This window comes from Andrena cerasifolii, chromosome 15, assembly GCF_050908995.1.
Source record: "Andrena cerasifolii isolate SP2316 chromosome 15, iyAndCera1_principal, whole genome shotgun sequence".
Lineage (NCBI taxonomy): Eukaryota > Metazoa > Arthropoda > Insecta > Hymenoptera > Andrenidae > Andrena > Andrena cerasifolii.
This window is the reverse complement of record NC_135132.1, coordinates 9,837,007-9,854,812: the sequence shown is the minus strand read 5'-3', so window position 1 is coordinate 9,854,812 and position 17,806 is coordinate 9,837,007. Positions and strand designations below refer to the sequence as shown.

The 17,806-nt window shown below is 41.3% G+C and overlaps 1 protein-coding gene across 8 annotated transcripts in view; it reads right to left on the bottom strand.

Moving 5' to 3' along the window:
* Nucleotides 1–17,806, bottom strand: part of Pdfr (Pigment-dispersing factor receptor) — a 50,888-nt gene that overhangs the window by 11,298 nt on the left and 21,784 nt on the right. For all 8 annotated transcript variants that reach the window (XR_013087286.1, XR_013087285.1, XR_013087287.1 and 5 more), the window contains 5 exons: nucleotides 16,044–16,151; nucleotides 3,249–3,409; nucleotides 1,227–1,330; nucleotides 925–1,069; nucleotides 276–378 (listed from right to left, as the gene is read on the bottom strand). Coding sequence is in view for 4 of the 8 variants with exons in the window: in XM_076828444.1 (XP_076684559.1) it covers nucleotides 276–378; nucleotides 925–1,069; nucleotides 1,227–1,330; nucleotides 3,249–3,409; nucleotides 16,044–16,151 (621 nt within the window). In the remaining 4 variants the exon portion in view is untranslated. The remainder of the gene's footprint in view (nucleotides 1–275; nucleotides 379–924; nucleotides 1,070–1,226; nucleotides 1,331–3,248; nucleotides 3,410–16,043; nucleotides 16,152–17,806) is intronic.

The window sequence follows — 17,806 nt, the reverse complement described above, 5'->3', positions numbered from 1 at the left end:
TTAATCTTTGTACCGAACTTCGTTTCCTTTTTAGATTCGATTACGATCTCTGTTTAGCACGACATGGAAATACAATTAACTTCGGTGCAAGCTTTCTTCTTTTACCTTCCCCTAAACTTTTCTCCTTCGTTCCCCCAACCAACCCTGTCTTCCTTCCCCGCCACGTGAATGCACAAAATTCTGACATGGATCGGAGTTAACAGAGGTCTCTCAAATTCAACGCAAGCTTCCCCTCACTGTGACGGTCAATCTATTAGTACATATTTGGGACTCACCAGTGACCATGTTGTGGAGGAACAGACCCTCTATGAACATCCACATGAACATCGCGGTTTTGGCGTACTCGAGGAGGGCATAGCTGGCCTCGCAAAGAACAGGCTGCAAGCAAAAGAAACATCTTTTCTGTCGAGTGGTCTCCAAGCCCAGGCTTTAAAACCTCCTCCAGCTGCCAGTACAGAAAGCAGCATTTGCTAATTTCGGAGTGTACGTGCAGTGGAGGGGAAAGTCCCCAAGAGACAGCTAATTTCAGTGGCATTTCTTCTAAGCTTCGCGAAATTGGAGAATTAGGCGTTTTGAATTTTTAGGAATATTGAAATGACTCTGTACTGCAATATTAATTCGAGGGAAGACAGTCTAAGCTTCTGTTCCATCTAAAGGAGACTCTCAGCTTGTTGAAAGAGTTTGGAAGTTTCTCGTTCAAATGGCCCACAATTTGGCTTTGAGGTGAAATATCCTCGAGGTATCATTGCGAATGGTAATTTTCACCAATGAACATATGTTCTACAATGTTCAAACTTTATCTCAGAATTTTTACAACTCGATTTAACAGCTAGTTTTTAAACAGCGGCTGATTGAAAAATGAGTCGAGTCGTTAGAGACCCAGCAGAGCCTTTGGTATCCTTTAAGAAAGCTGCAAGTACTCACAGTGTTCCCAATTCCCCGCTGAATGCCATACGTCTTCCTTCTCAGGATCTCGATGTCTATGTACACGGTTAATCGGATAAGAACCTGCACAACCATGGCTACAAAGAGGTTCTTGTGTATCCTGGTTCTGGTGTTCCTCAGGGACCTGAATTACATCAATCCCACTGAAACTTTACTCCCACCACTTCCACTCGCCTATTACACCCCGTTGGATTTCTCAGTCGACTTACACCCCAATTTGTTCGTTAAATTTACAAAGGGGAAACCAATCATGGCTCTCCAACAAGCGATGGGTTCCTTACCTAAATCTACAGAATATGGCGAGCGAGGCGAGCAGTGCTACCAAAGAGATGCTCAGGCCGACAAACTCCAGCGTGCGAGTCCTCTCAGCTATGTCCATTTTCATCTGCCAGGGAGGAAAGTAAAACAAACACGAGTGAACCTTCGCGGTACTTGCTCCTCGGTTGGCTTTCAAGCAACCTGCACCCGAATTCGAGTATAGAGAGACGCGAAGGGATACGAATTAAATAGGGCATAATAAAGAGCCGAGGTAATTCATCAAGCTTTTAACCCAAAAGGCCCCTTTCTCTGCAGGAAAGTGGTGCAAAAAAAAAGCACCGAAGGGGAAAGTTCAGCAGGCCTCGTCGATTTCTTCTACAAGTTAATTTCTTCCCGTTTCCCGGCTTCGGGCACGAATCGATCTGGCCTACTTCCATGGCACTCGAAAGTTTAAGCAGCATAATTGCGCGTTACATATATATCGCCCCGTCCCGTTCGCCATCAACCGACTTCGACCTCCTTTTTCTCATCGCGACGAAACTGTTATCAGCCTCCCGCCGTATGAATTATGAATTACGAACGCCGCCGAGGCGAGCGAGCGTCGGCGCTGATAATAAGAAACTGCGCTGCACATTCCCCTGGGATAAGAATTTATGACGCGTCTGATCCGCGTCTGATAAGTAGATTATTCTAATTTTAGGCAGTATCGTGGAGGCTTCGGGCACATTGCATTAGAGGAATAATGTCTCACGTTTTAATAATAATAACTTAGCGAGCCACCCAGCTTCGCTTATTTTTGCGTCTGAAATATAGCAAAACTTGGGAATTTTTTTTAAAAAAACTGGCGTTCCGATTCATCTGAAATTTGGACCACGTTTTCATGCACCTTTGGAGAAGTCGCAGTTTTTTTTTTAATAATTTCTAACCATAAATTTTTACAAAATGGCGACTTTAATTTCCTAACAAAATTTCACCATTTTCTTCAGAGCTTCGGCATTTTGTTATTTAAACAATTCCATAGCCATACGCATATAGTTTCCAAAATATTTCCCTTTTTTATTTCAGAAGAACTGATTCGTCGGAAAATTGTCAACACCCTGTACAGCTAGGGTTGCCAACTGTAATATAATATATAGTATTGTACTGTATTTTTGTCTAATGTAGTATATACTGTTAGAAAAAGATATAGTTCATAAAAATACTATATTTCTGATACACTGATAAAATTCTACAATTTTACTTATTTTTTATTCTATGGGTACATAAAAAATTTAGTTTGCGAATTTAAACTTCAACAGAGAAGATTTTTTCTATAATGAATGCGAAGTGACTGGAAGGGAGAAACAGAGCCAGTCTATCTCCGATAAAAATCAGCTCGTTATATATGTTAATTTGGAGTTTCAGTGCAAGTAAACTAATCACTAACGAAAATGCACAAAAAATATACATTTAGAAAATAAGATGTCGTTTTAATGCAGTTTGATTTTGTACCACTTTCCTCTAAAAAGTACTATATTTTATCAAAATATACTATATTTTTTATCACATTTGGCCCATGGTATTACATTTTCCAGAAAAAAAATTGGCAACCCTATGCACAGCTGAAAAATCTGCTTCAAATAAATTTAGAAGACTAATTATTCATATAGCTGAAATATCCACTAAAAATTCCTGAAAGTTTGAAGAGGATTCATTCAGTACTTTCCTTTTAATAAATTTCTAAGAATACCTTTAATTCCCAGGCAATTACCCCCTTAATTATAATTGCTCCACTTGAACCTACACCATCCTTCTTCCTGCTCCACCTATTCCAATCATACATCAGAAACTCTGAACCTCCACTGTACCCCTTAACTACGAAGCAGTTACTTGATCCACGAAATTTGTCTCGTTCCCTTGAATCGCTCAGAAAAGTGCTCGAGTAACTGCCTCGAGCGACGCACGTTCAACTGTGCCCGAGAGATGAGAGCAAAGAGATGTCGCTCCGTTTCCCTGATAAGCAGGGAGCATTAACAAGTTCGGGCGAAGTTTGCTCCGGTACTTACGTTACCCTCGATGGGGTTGGTGTAAACTTTCCCATGTAACCGTAGCATCTCTGGTGTCAGACAGGTCGTGTAGTTCGCCCATCCGTGATGAGAGTCCTCGCTGCTGGTGCCATTCTGCCCCTCCCAGCGGCCGTTGTAGTCGCACTTCTTCTCCACGGATTCTGAGTAAACAAGCACCCTAGTCACGCGGTGTCAATACTCTGCACGCTGCTGAGGAAGCAGGCCCAGGGGTGCCTGGGTGTACTTGCATCTCAACACCTCTCGAGGCGCACAGTAACTTCGCAGGGTTGGTCAGCGACGACGGGGGAGTTTGAATAAGGGATGAGAGATTAGATAACTGTTATATGAGCCAAGGGGCAAGTCGGACCCGGTGCTTGTTAGTCTAATGTGTGTAGCTGGGATTTCACTCGGGTGGAGCTGGAAGTGATGCATACTTAACGGGGTATTCTGGTCTGACGAGGCGTTTCCTTCGCGTTATTTCGGAATTTTTTTACAAAGAACCTATTAATTTTATTGTTATTTAGTTTTTTGCTACACGCTTATTGATGCTCAAAGATGCCTCCTTATATCCCAAAAGAGTTTAATACGACCAACAGTTTTTAAAGAAAAAAAATTCTTCCGTGTAGTCAAATCCCTCGAAGATCAAGTATTTCCTTTCGAATTAATTACAAGGAGCGATTCAGTCCACTTAGATCTAATTGTGCTCCGAAATAGGGCAGAAGAGGTGTAATCAGAGTTAGCTTGTAACGCTGCTGTAACAGTTAGTAATAGGGTACTTGGGTCTGAAGCTCGAATGTGGAAATGCACGAGGGCAACTCTGGAGTTGGTCGGATCGGCATGCTTCGCGGTATAGTTCCAGGCGCGAAGCCAGCAATTGCGGATGTTATAACAGAGTGCTTAAACTCTAAGTAAATAACTAGAACTAGGAAGTTCAGATTGGATCATTGGGAACTGGGAGCAGCGGCGGACTGGGTCTGAATTTTCGAATTATTGCTCGCAAATTTAGTCAAAAGTTTCCTTTCATAAAGAATAAGAGTTTTCATTAACTTTAACTCACAAGGGGAGGACACCATGTGGTAGACACCGATTTTGACGAGCCTTGGCAGGATGGATCTATGTGAAAAATAAGTAAATAGGTGTCCGAGCGTTTCTGCGAATAGACCTTAATAATAGAGATATTTACATGGAAATTGTTAAAAATTTCATAGGGGCCGGGGGGTTTTAGTCGGTAAAAATTCCACACTACCCTGGCACCCCCGGGGGATTCCCCTCTGAAGGAGGCGGGGTGCCTTTTGAAGATTTCCCCAAGTTAAAAAAAAAATTTATAAAAAAAAATAATTTATAAAACAAATTTATAAAGTTTTTTTTTAACTTGGGGAAATCTTCGAAAGGCACCTCGACTCCTTCAGAGGGGAATCCCCCGGGGGCGGCAGGGTTGTATGGGATTTTTACTCACTAAAACCCCACGGCCACTATGAAATTTTTAATAATTTCCATGTCAATATTTCTATTATTAAGGCCCATTGGCAGAAACGCTCGAACACCTATTTACTTATTTTCAACATAGATCCATCGTATCAAGGCTCATCAAAATCGGTATCTACCACATGGTGTCCTCCCCTTGTTAGGTCTGGTCCGAAACTACACATTTTGCGAAGATGCTCAAATTTGTTTTGAATCGATTGGAACCTTCGTTTTTGAGTTATCACTGCAAAACAAAAGAAGCTTCTTTTAAAAAAGCTTCATTAATGATCCATCTGTAGCGTCGTATATAATGCATATTTTTGACTAAACAAACAGGCTTTTTAAAGCTTACGATGTTAATAAACTTCGTGCCAAAGAACAAGTCTCAGTTTCAATTTGTTTCTTTGTAATTAATTGTACCAGAAATGCTTCGTTATAGACAGGAACGACTTCCTAGTACCCTTAAATAATCATTATTACTCTGTCGATCCCATTAATCGTGCTATGGAGGAGCTAAACCAGTGCCCTGCTGAATTAGATATTATCTTAACCACCTTCGCTTCGTTTAGGACTCTGGTACTTAGGAGACTACCATCTCCTTAATTTGCGCTCAGTTGTTTGTCGATATCGTTCGTTTTACATTGCTACGTTTCTCTCGTTACTTTATAATTTCCGTTTTATTTCATTTTCTCTGTTTATGTTACGTTATTTTATATATATTCATTGTACTGAATTATTCAAGCTTTGTATGCTAAAGGGTTCTCCCGTCGAAATAATAAATAATAATAATAAAAAATATGTACATTTGCCTGGGAAAGAATCACGTAGGAGACTTACCCCCGCGTTTGTTACAAGCTTCGCTTCTGCGGAGCAGAATATATATTTATGAGTCCCGATGGACACCGATGCCACAACAGGGGGCATTACCATAAAATCCATTACCCGAGTAAACAGGAATTAATGAATTCCGCCCGGCATGAATCTCAATTTCACGGCGCAGCGTTACAAACTGGCGTTCCCTGGTCCCGCGTGGCGATTTCTAAAAAACCCCCCGCAACGCTTTCTAAAAGAACACAAGCGTTCGAGAGGTTCGCAGTCTCAAGTTTCCCCTGCTGTATAAACCACGCAACGGAATTTCGCCGCATCATCGCAGGATCGTATTTGCACATCCCTGCAGCAAAGAGGAGAGACGTCGCCCTCGATCCCTCAGCCGAGTGTCTAGTATCGCTGATTTAGAAATAAACCCGACGGGAAGAGCCGCTCGAGTTACCGCCATGCGATCAGTCCTCGCGTTACGTGAACTCGATCGAAATCCCCCGCCTCTCTTTTCCTTTCTTCGAATGGCAACCACCCACGCCGAACTGGAACACGGGACGATCTCTAACGCTCGGAGAAGTTCGACGTCTTTCGATATCTTCTCGAGGATGTCCTCGAAGCTCCGCGGAAGTGGGATTGTAGCCCGTTTGCCGGGGAGAAATAATACGAACACTGCGCATTCGGATATCTCTCCTCGAGTTACAATTTGCAGAAGCTCACCTGGCGACGGGGAGAAAGTCCGCGGAGGGATTAAAGGGCTTGTTGTATCTCGGGAAAATAAACAAGCCACGGGGCACTTTAAAGTTAAGTGGTCATTCTACTTTGAACCGCCGAAAAATTAAGATATTTTTCTCGGCAAATGTGTAATGTACTGACCCTTTCTTATCGTTTTCCTCCCACTTTCTCTGTAAATATGATTCACCCTAATTACCCAATTGCTGCGTAAATGCAAATACTGCGTCATCCCTGCTACCCTTCGTTATCTTAGCCAATGCGTCTCCTATCCAAAATCCTGCAATTCTGCCCTATCCCGTCATCCCCTCTCTTACATTTGAGTAGCGGCAAACGTATGGGCAACAACTGTCCACTCCGGCGCTCACGTAAAACTTCAAACGCGTTTTTCTCGAAACAGTGTTCTCAAAACGGTGGGACCTGTATCTTCAAAAGTTATTATCCGATACGACTGAAACTTTTTTTATTTTGAAGAATATACTTCTGGCTAGGGGGGGGGGGGACTAAAAAAAATTACAAAAAGTTGAAAATTTATAATTTTTAAAGGCGTTGAAAGGACGAAAAATACAGGGAAAAGTGATTTCAAACGTGAAGTGTCGTTATTTTCTAAAAAAATGTAATTTTTGTAATTTTTTTAGTTCCCCTTCTAGAAAATAGAATAATCTTCAAAATAAAAAAGGTTTCAGTCGAATCGGATAATAACTTTTAGAGATACAGGTCCCACCGATTTGGATCAATTTTTTGACGCCTTAACTTTAACGACTCCCCAGGGCTGTTTGCACTGATTAATTATAAAACAAAAAATATATTTCTATAACATAAGACATCCGTAATACAATGCAACAAGTCCCATTAAATTATATATAGTAGTTTTCCTTTAATTAATTCCTAAATATCACCTATTTTTTGGGGCTCTAGACCAGAACCTCCCCTTAAACTCAGGACAACCCCCACTTTTCAGCTTACCGAAAACCATACATATATATATATTACACGCAATTCTTCCAGTCAGAAGCACTTGAGCACTTCAGTCCGAATAGTCTGGACACGAGAATCTAGTTCTGAATCAATAATCTAGTATTTATCTGTAATCGTCTTAGTTTCCGTTATTTGTATAAAGTTATTTGATAAAATAAAAGTAATACGAAAAATACGGAATACAACAATCCTACAGCATAACTATTCCAAAAGCCACCGGTGTCAGTCGCGGAGCCAAGTTAAAACAGCTGAATCTCCAATATTCTTACTTTAAATTGAATAAATATCTTTATAAGTATTATTCGCAAAAACTAGTATAGTTTAAATTATCCTTGCTTCCCTTACAAATGCAATATATAATTGAATGTAGGGGAGGCCGGGGCTAAAAGTTCCGATTTCGATAAACCATAAAAATGATTGGAAAATAATGTAGTTATTCTCTTCACTATTGACTAATTTCTTGTTAAATTTATTATATCTTCTGATTTTAAGCTTGTGTTTAATATATTGTAATAGGTTTCCCATAGAAAGTAATTTATTTGTGGCTGATCGAAGCGGAACTTCTTACCCCTATATGGGGCAAGTTGTTATCGCATTGGGGTAAGTTGTTACTATGATATAAGAGTTGCCTTTTAATGAAATATTTCATTTTCTAATGAAGTAAAGCAGAATTTTATTAATAATGGTTATTTATGAAGGTTCGGACCAACAAAAATGTATTATCTTTAAAAGAAAACCAAAAGCGACAGTTTTTATTTATCTTTACGCATAACTTCGATCGAAGTCGTGTCCCTTTCCGCCTTTCATTCATATGTTCGCATCTTAAAGCACAGCGGAAACAATTTATACATTTGCGGCAGGTCTGTGACGATAGCACCCCCAAATTCGAATTTTTGGAAAAACTCAACGGCATTCGTTTGTCCATCGTTTGCCCACGTTTGCCCATAAAAATTTTTTTTATGCCCACCCTTCAAAAAAAAGTTATGAACAAAATAAAAAATTTGTCTTCATCACCCATCATGAATGCATTTCAATTTTTTAATAGAAGGATACGAATATACCCGATCTGGCCACGTTTGCCCACTCTCAGATTTCATTTGCCCACCCTCCAGAATTTAAATAAAAAATAAAAACCGCGAAAACATGGGTATAGATGAAGCGATCGCGTTAAAGTTCGATTATTCTCGAAAATATTATCAAAATCGTTCGTTCAACAGTGCAATTCGTTAGTTTAGATGTAGAAGAGATTTGCCCATCCATTAATTTCGTATGCCCACCCTTCAGAATCGAATTATTAATGAAGATAGCCAAGAAGTGCGGTACCCGTTAAAGCGATCGCGTTAAAGTTCGATTTTTCTGGAAAATATTATCAAAATCGTTCTTTCAACGATGCATATCGTTTGTCCAGATGTAGAAGAGATTTGTCCATCCATTAATTTCGTATGCCCACCCTCCAGAATCGAATTATTAATAAAGATAGCCAAGAAGTGCGGTACCCGTTGAACCGAATACCTTTCCGTTCGTTTTTTCCCGAATGAATTATCAAAATCAATTGTACTTACCGTAAAGGTTGAAGGTGTTTGGTGACATGTTATCCAAGAAATGTTGCACACACTTCTTTCTCACTTTATTCGAACGACACTTCAATTTGTATCGCTCATCGAACACTTCACACTTTTCACACATCTGCAGCATGTGCAGAATAACACCAGAGTGGTTTTCTAGTCATTTTTCACTAATTACCGCAATGATATCGCACAACGGAAATTAATATAATCTCACAGTTACTTCACAAACCGTAAATGAACGCACGATCTCGCAAGAGTTGCGCCCGAACTCTGTAGACCGACTGACTTTCGTGCGTCGTTGGAAGGAATTCGAGGGTATCGCAGACATGTGTTTACGTTTCGGCACGTTCGATGACGACACGCAGCGTTGATACCCTAAAGGGTAGCAGCGCCGAGTGCCACTGCCGAAACGTAAACAGATGTCTGCGATAGTCTCGAATTCTTTCCAACGACGCACTTCTTGGCTATCTTTATTAATAATTCGATTCTGGAGGGTGGGCATACGAAATTAATGCATGGGCAAATCTCTTCTACATCTAAACTAATGAACTGCATCGTTGAAAGAACGATTTCGATAATATTTTCCAGAAAAATCGAACTTTAACGCGATCGCTTCAACGGGTACCGCACTTCTTGGCTATCTTTATTAATAATTCGATTCTGGAGGGTGGGCATACGAAATTAATGCATGGGCAAATCTCTTTTACATCTAAACTAACGAACTGCATCGTTGAAAGAACGATTTCGATAATATTTTCCAGAAAAATCGAACTTTAACGCGATCGCTTCACCTGTACCCTTCTTTTCGAGGTTTTTATTTTTTATTTAAATTCTGGAGGGTGGGCAAATGAAATCTGAGAGTGGGCAAACGTGGCCAGGTCGGGTACATTCGTATCCTTCTATTAAAAAATTGAAATACATTCATGATGGGTGATGAAGACAAATTTTTTATTTTGTTCATAACTTTTTTTGGAGGGTGGGCAAAAAAAAATTTTTTATGGGCAAACGTGGGCAAACGAAGGACAATCATTTCCCACCGATAAATCATTAAAACGTTTTCATGGGGGTGCTGATGAAAATTTTTTTTGCCATAATTTTTTTTTGAAGGGTGGGCAAACGAAATTTTTTTATGGGAAAACATGGGCATACGATGAACAAACGAATGCCGTTGAGTTTTTTTAAAAAATCGAATTTGGGGGTGCTATCTTCACAGACCTATTTGCGGCGGGGCAAGTTTTTACGGTAACAACGTGCCCCAAGTCACGGTAACAACTAGCCCCTACCGACACATGTAGCAATTTCAAAGACTATTCTGCTTATACATGTATTCAAACGATAAACACTATTACACCATGTTCTTAAATGTCATTTGATCCATAAGAACGATTCAATCTATAATATCGACGTTAAATAATTGAAATAGACCAAAAAGTAATGATAGAAAAATTTTTACTTATCTGGTACGCGACTAATAGGTCCTTGCTTACAACCACACAATTCGCTGTCGCGGACGCTATTAAAGTGGGCGACAGAGTAGCGTGATCAACTCACACGGAAAAAATAATTTAAAGTACAACGCTCTTTTTATTTTGAAGATAGAGCTGTCGGAACAACTTACCCCCGGAACTTTTAGCCCCGGTCTCCCCTACTTTCAGTATTATTTCAACAAAATTTCGATAGGGCTCACCATTTTTGAGAAGTCGTTTGTCCGATTGCGATAATCTTTTCTCAGGGACTATTTTTTTTAAGAAATGGAACCATGTTAGGGAGTGAGAGCAAAGAAATATATAAAAAAAAATTGGACTCGTATAAATAAGGGCCACCCTAATGACGCGCGGAGTTTGACAGCCGAGAAGCAGAAGACGAAGAAGAGGCCAGCGAAAAGACGGCGCAGGATAGCTAGAGCTCGACGGATAGCGACGGTAACATATCGCGGCGGCGTTATCGAGTGCAATGCAGAGAAGTGGGTCGAGTGGCGAGCCAACACCGTCGACAGCCTCCGTCGGCCTCTCTCCGGCCCGTTATTGTCCTCGTCGGAACGGAAGTGCACCGCGAACGCCCGGAGGGCAAGTTCAAGTAAGCCTGCGTGTGCTTACGAATCGATGTGTCGGGGTACGTTAAAGTGGGGCGGCTCTGAACCGAGAAGACAGAGCCAGGAACACGTCTGCCACGTCCAGCTTGAGAAAGGAAATTGAAACAGACCTGCCTGAAAGTGCAGTTTACATTATAAGAAATTGATAGCGAAGATCGCTTTTTGATCTAGCGAGGGGCATTGAGATCGCTGAAGGCTGGAGAAGTGGTTGTAGAACACTTGTGGAACAGTATCGCTCGGCTCAAGGTCCGTAGACTAAAGGTGAATCGAAATTTTGCAGATCTGGGTCACTTCTTGAGCTGCTGGTGTTATCTTTGCGAGAGTCTAGCGGGAGGGTACCAGCGAGGGGCTGAGGTAGAATTTGTGAAGTGGCTTTGGTTCATTGGGTGACTCTGGGAGGTGCCAGTGCAACAAGTTGTTCATAGGGACTGAACCGGAGTTGGGCTGAATAAAAAATTATTTAAATACAAGTTAGTTTAAGTTTATTCGTCGCAAGACGAATAATTTTTTTACAGGCTCTAATGGAAGAAGACTTTGGCGGAATCGGTTAAGGCACCTTCCTGTGGATCCGAAGATCGTGGGTTCGAGTCCCCATCGCCCGAGAAAAAATATTTTTTCGCATTCAGCTTTTTCTGGTAATCTTACTGGAGCACTTGCGATTGCAAATCCAATCATCCAAGTTGTTTTACTATTTCTTGGAAATTGGAAAAACTGCAGTTGTAAACTTGATTAAATACAAGTTTCCGCGCCCCCTTGAGTTTCCGATATTAATTAAAACAACTTTGGGTGTTTCTCCTTCAATACCTTCCCTTGTCCCCAAGCTCTCTGCATCCAATTTGAAAAGCTTTCCATTAAGGGAACAATATAAATCCATTTGCAGCAGGGGATAAGAGTCAGGGAGGGAGTTAAGATGATGAGCTGGATGATTGAAATGCAAACTGCTTTAAATCTGTCTTGGGACACTTTGGAATCCCTGCTTTTTGGATGGTATTGTAACAGAGAGAGAGAGAGGAATTTGCATCCAGGTCGCATCCAGAGTGGAAACGAGGCTGAATCGAGTGCAACGGCGAGAATGGAGGAACGTGGATGGCCACAGCTGGCCCGGCGTTAATCCGCGCCATGCAAATTTCTTTTCAGCTTTTTCCCCAGGGACGATGGCGAAGCTGCGCCACGTGCTGGGGGTGAGCGTGTTCCATGTGAAAAATTTCGTGCTGGGGAATCAATCACTGTACCAGGCACAGTGTCCACAAGCGTCAAGTTATCGATTCCTTCGAACGGATCACTGATGGGCCAGGGTGGGCAGGGTGAGTGGAGTATCCGGTGTATACGTATGTTCTTCTATGTACACTGTTGGACACTATTTTTTGCCGATCGGTCACGCGAAAAGTTAAAGTAGATTGCGTATCATTTGATATATAGATGGCATTGTTTTAGATTGTCAATTATTAGTTAGTATCACTAGTTATTACTTATTAGTTTATTGCTTATTTTTCTCTGCTGGCTAATTAGGGTATAAGCTTCATGTTTCGAAGAAAGCAAATAAATTCAATGAAACTTATTTCTTCACTTGTGGACTAAAGTGTTCAAATTTAATTTTTTCGATAAAGCTGTTTTGCGACATTCCCTGTTTTTCCCTACCCTTCAAATAAAGATACTAAGGGAAATGTTGTAAAATCGAGAATCTAATTTTCAAGGGGAAGAATAGAAGAATAGAAGAATATTAGAAATTAGAGAATTTTTACAACACTTTGATAAGAATGAATCTCTCTGTATTCAAGCGCTATTATCTAAAAAATGGTTGGAAGTACGAAAAACTTATATATACAGTAATTGTAGAAAATTGAATGCTCTTTCGATATTATTTCAACAAAATTTCAATAGAACTCACCATTTTTGAGAAATTCTTCAAATTCAAACTATCGATGAATTCTAATCTTTAAAGCCTAGTCGGCACCCTTTCCTGTTATCCGATTGCAATAATCTTTCTCAGGGACTATTTTCTTATAAAATGGAACCGTATTAGTGGGTGAGAGCAACGTAAATCGCAGGTTGAAAATAACAGCCACCCTAGTCGTACAAGCAAAGAAATATAATTTCTTATAAAATCTCCAGTGAAGCAAAGTTAAGAAGCTGCGCAATTGTGCCCATCTGATTAAACCTGTGCCAGAAACGAAAATAATAAACCGGTCTCTTCAACTTCTACCTTCAAACTCGCCTTCAACTTTAAGCGCGGCACGCCCACGTGTCTCGCCGGGCCATCAAACAACAAACGAGGTGCCAGAACTTTTGCAGGGGCGAAGCTGAGAAGTTGCAAGACTCCGTTTCAATTTCTTAAGCATGCAAATATGAAAACGCAGACCGGAGAGAAAATAAGTTTTCTTTGAGCCGCAACGTTGAATCCGCTTGCAACCTTTCTCTCTCGGGGGAAGGAGAACGAAGCACGACGCTCTGTCAGCGGGGAAACCCTGGGCCGTTTATTTTCCTCGATATGTAATTCGCTTTGCAAACCTTCCCTCCTGTGAACCGACTCGAGGGGTGGCTATATCGAACTCCCCCGTTCGGTTTAAATGCCACGGAGGGTCGACTCAAGGGAGAATTGTTTGGAAGAGTATTTATACCCTAATGATAAGTAAATCGAACAGCTTCGCCTATCAGAGAGGCTTATTTAAAGTCGCAGAGACACTTTGTGGCCTGAATAAAATTAATTGCGCGGAAGGAGCCGAGGAATAAATGCTGGCCGCTGCAGAAGGTGCGACTCTTCGCGGTGTTGACCTTATTCGTTTATTTAATGCTCGGGAGGGTGGAGTTAGGGGCGCATTGAAACGAAGAAAAATTCCCACCGCGCTGGCGGAATAATTCTTCCAGGGCAAATAGAAGAAACGTTTGCGGGTGATGAGGGACTTTTTGCAACCGTGGTGGAACGTAATTCCCTCTCCTGTCCCCTTCTCTTTGTAACGAGGAAACGTGCAGAGATCACTCGGGAGGGCTTGATATTGCTTTTCGCGAGGGACGCCGGGTGATTATTCTTCATGAAAGTAAAATGCAGCGGCGCGCCGTAGGGTGTGCCGCGGTCCCTCCGTTTTTCAGCCTCCCCCCGACTTCCTCGAATCGGGCAATTACACGGAAGTTAAAGGCAATCAGGAACACTTGTTGCTGATCCGGAATATAAATTAACCCGACTTTCATCGGCACCGACCTGTTTGCTCCGGGCAAACCTCCGGGAACGCAATAAACAAGCAATAAACGGAGGGAATGGTAACGAAGAAAGGGGGAAGACCGCCTTGAATGGCACTCTGGAGGAGGCAACAGTGAACCGAGCTTCGGAGATGTCTTGAATTTGAGAAGAAGAAAATGTGATTCCTGTTTGATGGGCGAGGAAATGGGATTTCAGATTGGGACAGCTTCGACGTTGTATTACTTAGTCAATGAAAAGTTGAGGGGGTGGAGTTGAGACTGTGCAGCAAGGAGGAACGAAATTAAAAGAGATGAAATTAGGAAGGGAAGCTTTTTTAGATGATTAGAGGAAGAAATAAGTGTAACTCTTTGTGGGAAGAAGAAATGACACAGAGAAGTGGAAGGGAGGAGTGAAACTATCAAAAAGAGTGTAACAATTTAATGACGAGAAGAAGAAATGAAGTTTCCCCTGAATAAAAAGAAAAAACAGGTTGAAGAAATGAATTGGAGGATTAAATTTCTCAGGAGCAGTATATATTTGGTAAAAACGAAGAAGAAATAAAATAATTCTCTCAGGGGAAGAAGAAATGAAGTTTCCTCTGAATAAAACGAAAAAACAGGTTGAAGAAATGAATTGGAGGATTAAATTTCTCAGGGACAGTATATATTTGGTAAAAAAGAAGAAGAAATAAAATAATTCTCTCAGGGGAAGAAGAAATGACACAGAGAAGTGGAACTGAGGAGTGAAACTATCAAAAAGAGTGTAACAATTTAATGCAGAGAGGAAATAATTAAGTTTCCCCTGCATAAAAAGAAGAAGGAGACTTAAGAAATGAGTTGGGGAATTAAATTTCTCAGAAGCAGTATATATTTAATAAAAAAAGAAGGAATAAAAAAATTCTCTCAGAGGAAGAAGAAATAAGACTAAGGCTTCTCCAAAACATTTAAAGCAATGAGACATCCATACAATTGCTTCCTGTTAAATTTTCAATCGGAAGGAACTCTGAGTTAATGAAGAGACCCAAGTTACAGTCGCAGATGTCAGTAAGCGTGTTAAAACCGACACGAAAATTCGATTAAAAGTTCGATAATTCTGGCTGAAAATACTTCGTGAGAAGTATCGCAAAGTTCCGCCCACTTGTTATGCAAATTGACTCCCCCATCGATGGCTGCGCCTTTAACAGATCGTGCAATTTTCAAGCCGCTCTTTTCAATTAGACCCCAAAGGCGAGCGATGCTCGAAGAATTCATGATTGCCGGCTGGAATCGCTGAAATTCTTTGGACGCGCGCAAACTGATTTTTGTAATTCCCCCCAGGAACCCGGGAAGTTTCTCAGTTTTCCGCGGAATCTGGAGCCAAGGAACGAGCTTCAATCAGCAAGTTCTCGCTGGCTCCCAAACCGATAAAACTTGGTGGCCCCTAGAACTATCCCAAGACTCTGATCCCCATTTAATTGCGTGCAAAACAATTAAGAATTCCTTAAGAAACGATTAAACAATCTACTGCACCGAGCAGCTGCTTAAAATCTTTAACAGATCCAATAACCGAGCTCCGAAGTCGACCAGGGTGTATTTACAATAAAGTAGGCAAGGTCCCAATCCAAAATAGAAATTCCAAAATCATTAACTTCCAAGCCAAGCGACCCAGCAATTTTTTCCAAGCCACCGTAACTCCGAGAAATAATGCTCGAGCGACCCCCGCTGGTATAACATTTCTTCCTCATTTTTCCCTCCCCTATACTATCCCCCATCAATCGCGGACGAATCTCGGGCCAATTTCGCGCGAGTTCCCTCAGAATCGCGAAGCCAAGCGATCGCAGCCGCTCCCTGTGGCGAACTCGTTCCTTGGGAATTACACGCGGATTCTAATTATTCTTGGACGTCCAACCCCCCTCCCCCGTCGTCGGGGACACGCGACTAACAAGCAATTTAAATGTGCATTCATCAAACGTGCGCGCGTGCACAACTTACTGGTGGTATCGAATCCGTCCTCGAAGGGGCATCGCTGTTTGATCGTGGTCGAGGCTCTGGTCGGCGGCCAGCAGAGCAGCGAGTCCCATACCGGCTCGCACCACAGCTCTGCAAAAGGAGAAAAGGGCACCGGGGTGCATTACTGTCGTGGGATGTCCCTTTGGCGATGGCGCGATCGCGTTTCAACCGATACGATGTGAAATTGAACGGGCAGCAGTTGGAGGCCGCCGGATAGTGGAGCCGACTACTCTATCAGCTGCGGTTCTCTTATTCTTCTAATTGAAGCGGTTCGATGCATTGAAAGTTGGAGTGGCGAGGGGGAAATTAATTCAGAGGAATTCTCTTTTTATTGTTTCGTTCAAGGGAGAAGATATGCAGAAGGCGTTTTTATTATTTATTTATTAATTACTGAACTAGCCGAAGCTCGAGAGCTGGATGCTTTTAACCCTCAAGCATCACACTGGGCCATTACTGAACGGTAAATGGCCGGGAGAAAACTCTGGGACCCCTACTACGGATTTTACAGTGATTTACATATGCTGTTTTTATAAAATAAATTATTATTGCATAATTTCACAGGGAAAATTCGTTCGGAAGAAATAAAAATCACTCGACTTCACCTCTCGAAATAATTATATTTTTGGAACCAATCATAATAATATATATTCTTCCTCGAAGTACGACGCAAAACCTTTCGATTTATGTATAATAAAATCGCCGTGCCTTTTTTAAGAAGAAACTGCGATTTAAAGAAGAAGAAATGGAACTTTCAGAACTAGGACGTCCTTCTTTCAAAATATCTTGAGCATCAAACGATATTTTTACCAAACTATCGACATATTCCATTTCCTTATTGTCTGACGAATTGATTAAAAAAAAAATTGTTTAAATCGGTGCAGCAAATCCTGATATATAGAGGAAAGAAAATTCTGGGTCGCGTTGACCCAGTGTGGTGGAAGCGGTAGGGAAATATAGTGTGGCGTTTGAGGGTTAATGGAGCACGAGGTTCAGTCGAGAAAGAAATGTGTTGAAGAGAAGACTGAGGTGTTTTGAAGGAGGTACTCAGACTAAAAGTAAACACTTGGAACACTTTCTTATGAAGAAGAAATAAATGAATATTGAAATGACAATAAAGATTTGAAGTTCGAAATGAAATTTCATTTGGGGTACGTGTTTAGAATTTCCTTGCTCCCTTCAAACCTCCAGGAAACACTCTACATATTATTTCTTCTTGCCCTACACGTCCAGTTTCACAAAACAGAAAATACGTTACTGGAAGAAAGCATCAGAATACGAGAAACAAGATGTACCCCTTAATAGAGTTGCACCACCCTTCGTTATCCAGTATTTTTTAAAAGAAAATCAGAGCAACCACCTCCACTTTGATTAATCCAACAAACATTTGATTTCTTCCCGCGGTTTATGGGACGCAGTACTCGCAGCCACGTTTTTAAGCCAAAGGTAATTTCATTGTTCGAAACTTCGTGCAAAGAGAAGGTAATGGATGTTGGATAACAAGTGATGCTGCAGGTTGGAGGCAATATCACTCGGAACGTATGTCAGAGGAAACTTTCTTTGTCACTTGAAACGTCCCAGGCCATTATTACATTACTTTTCACATAGCGAGGGCGACGCTGCGTGCGCATATGAGTTCTGTTATGGAACGAGGGCTTTGTAGGACCGCAAAGATGGGAGAATATAAGGGGTGGAGGAATTTGGGAATATAAAACTGCAGGCATGCAGAATTGCAGGAATACAGCAAC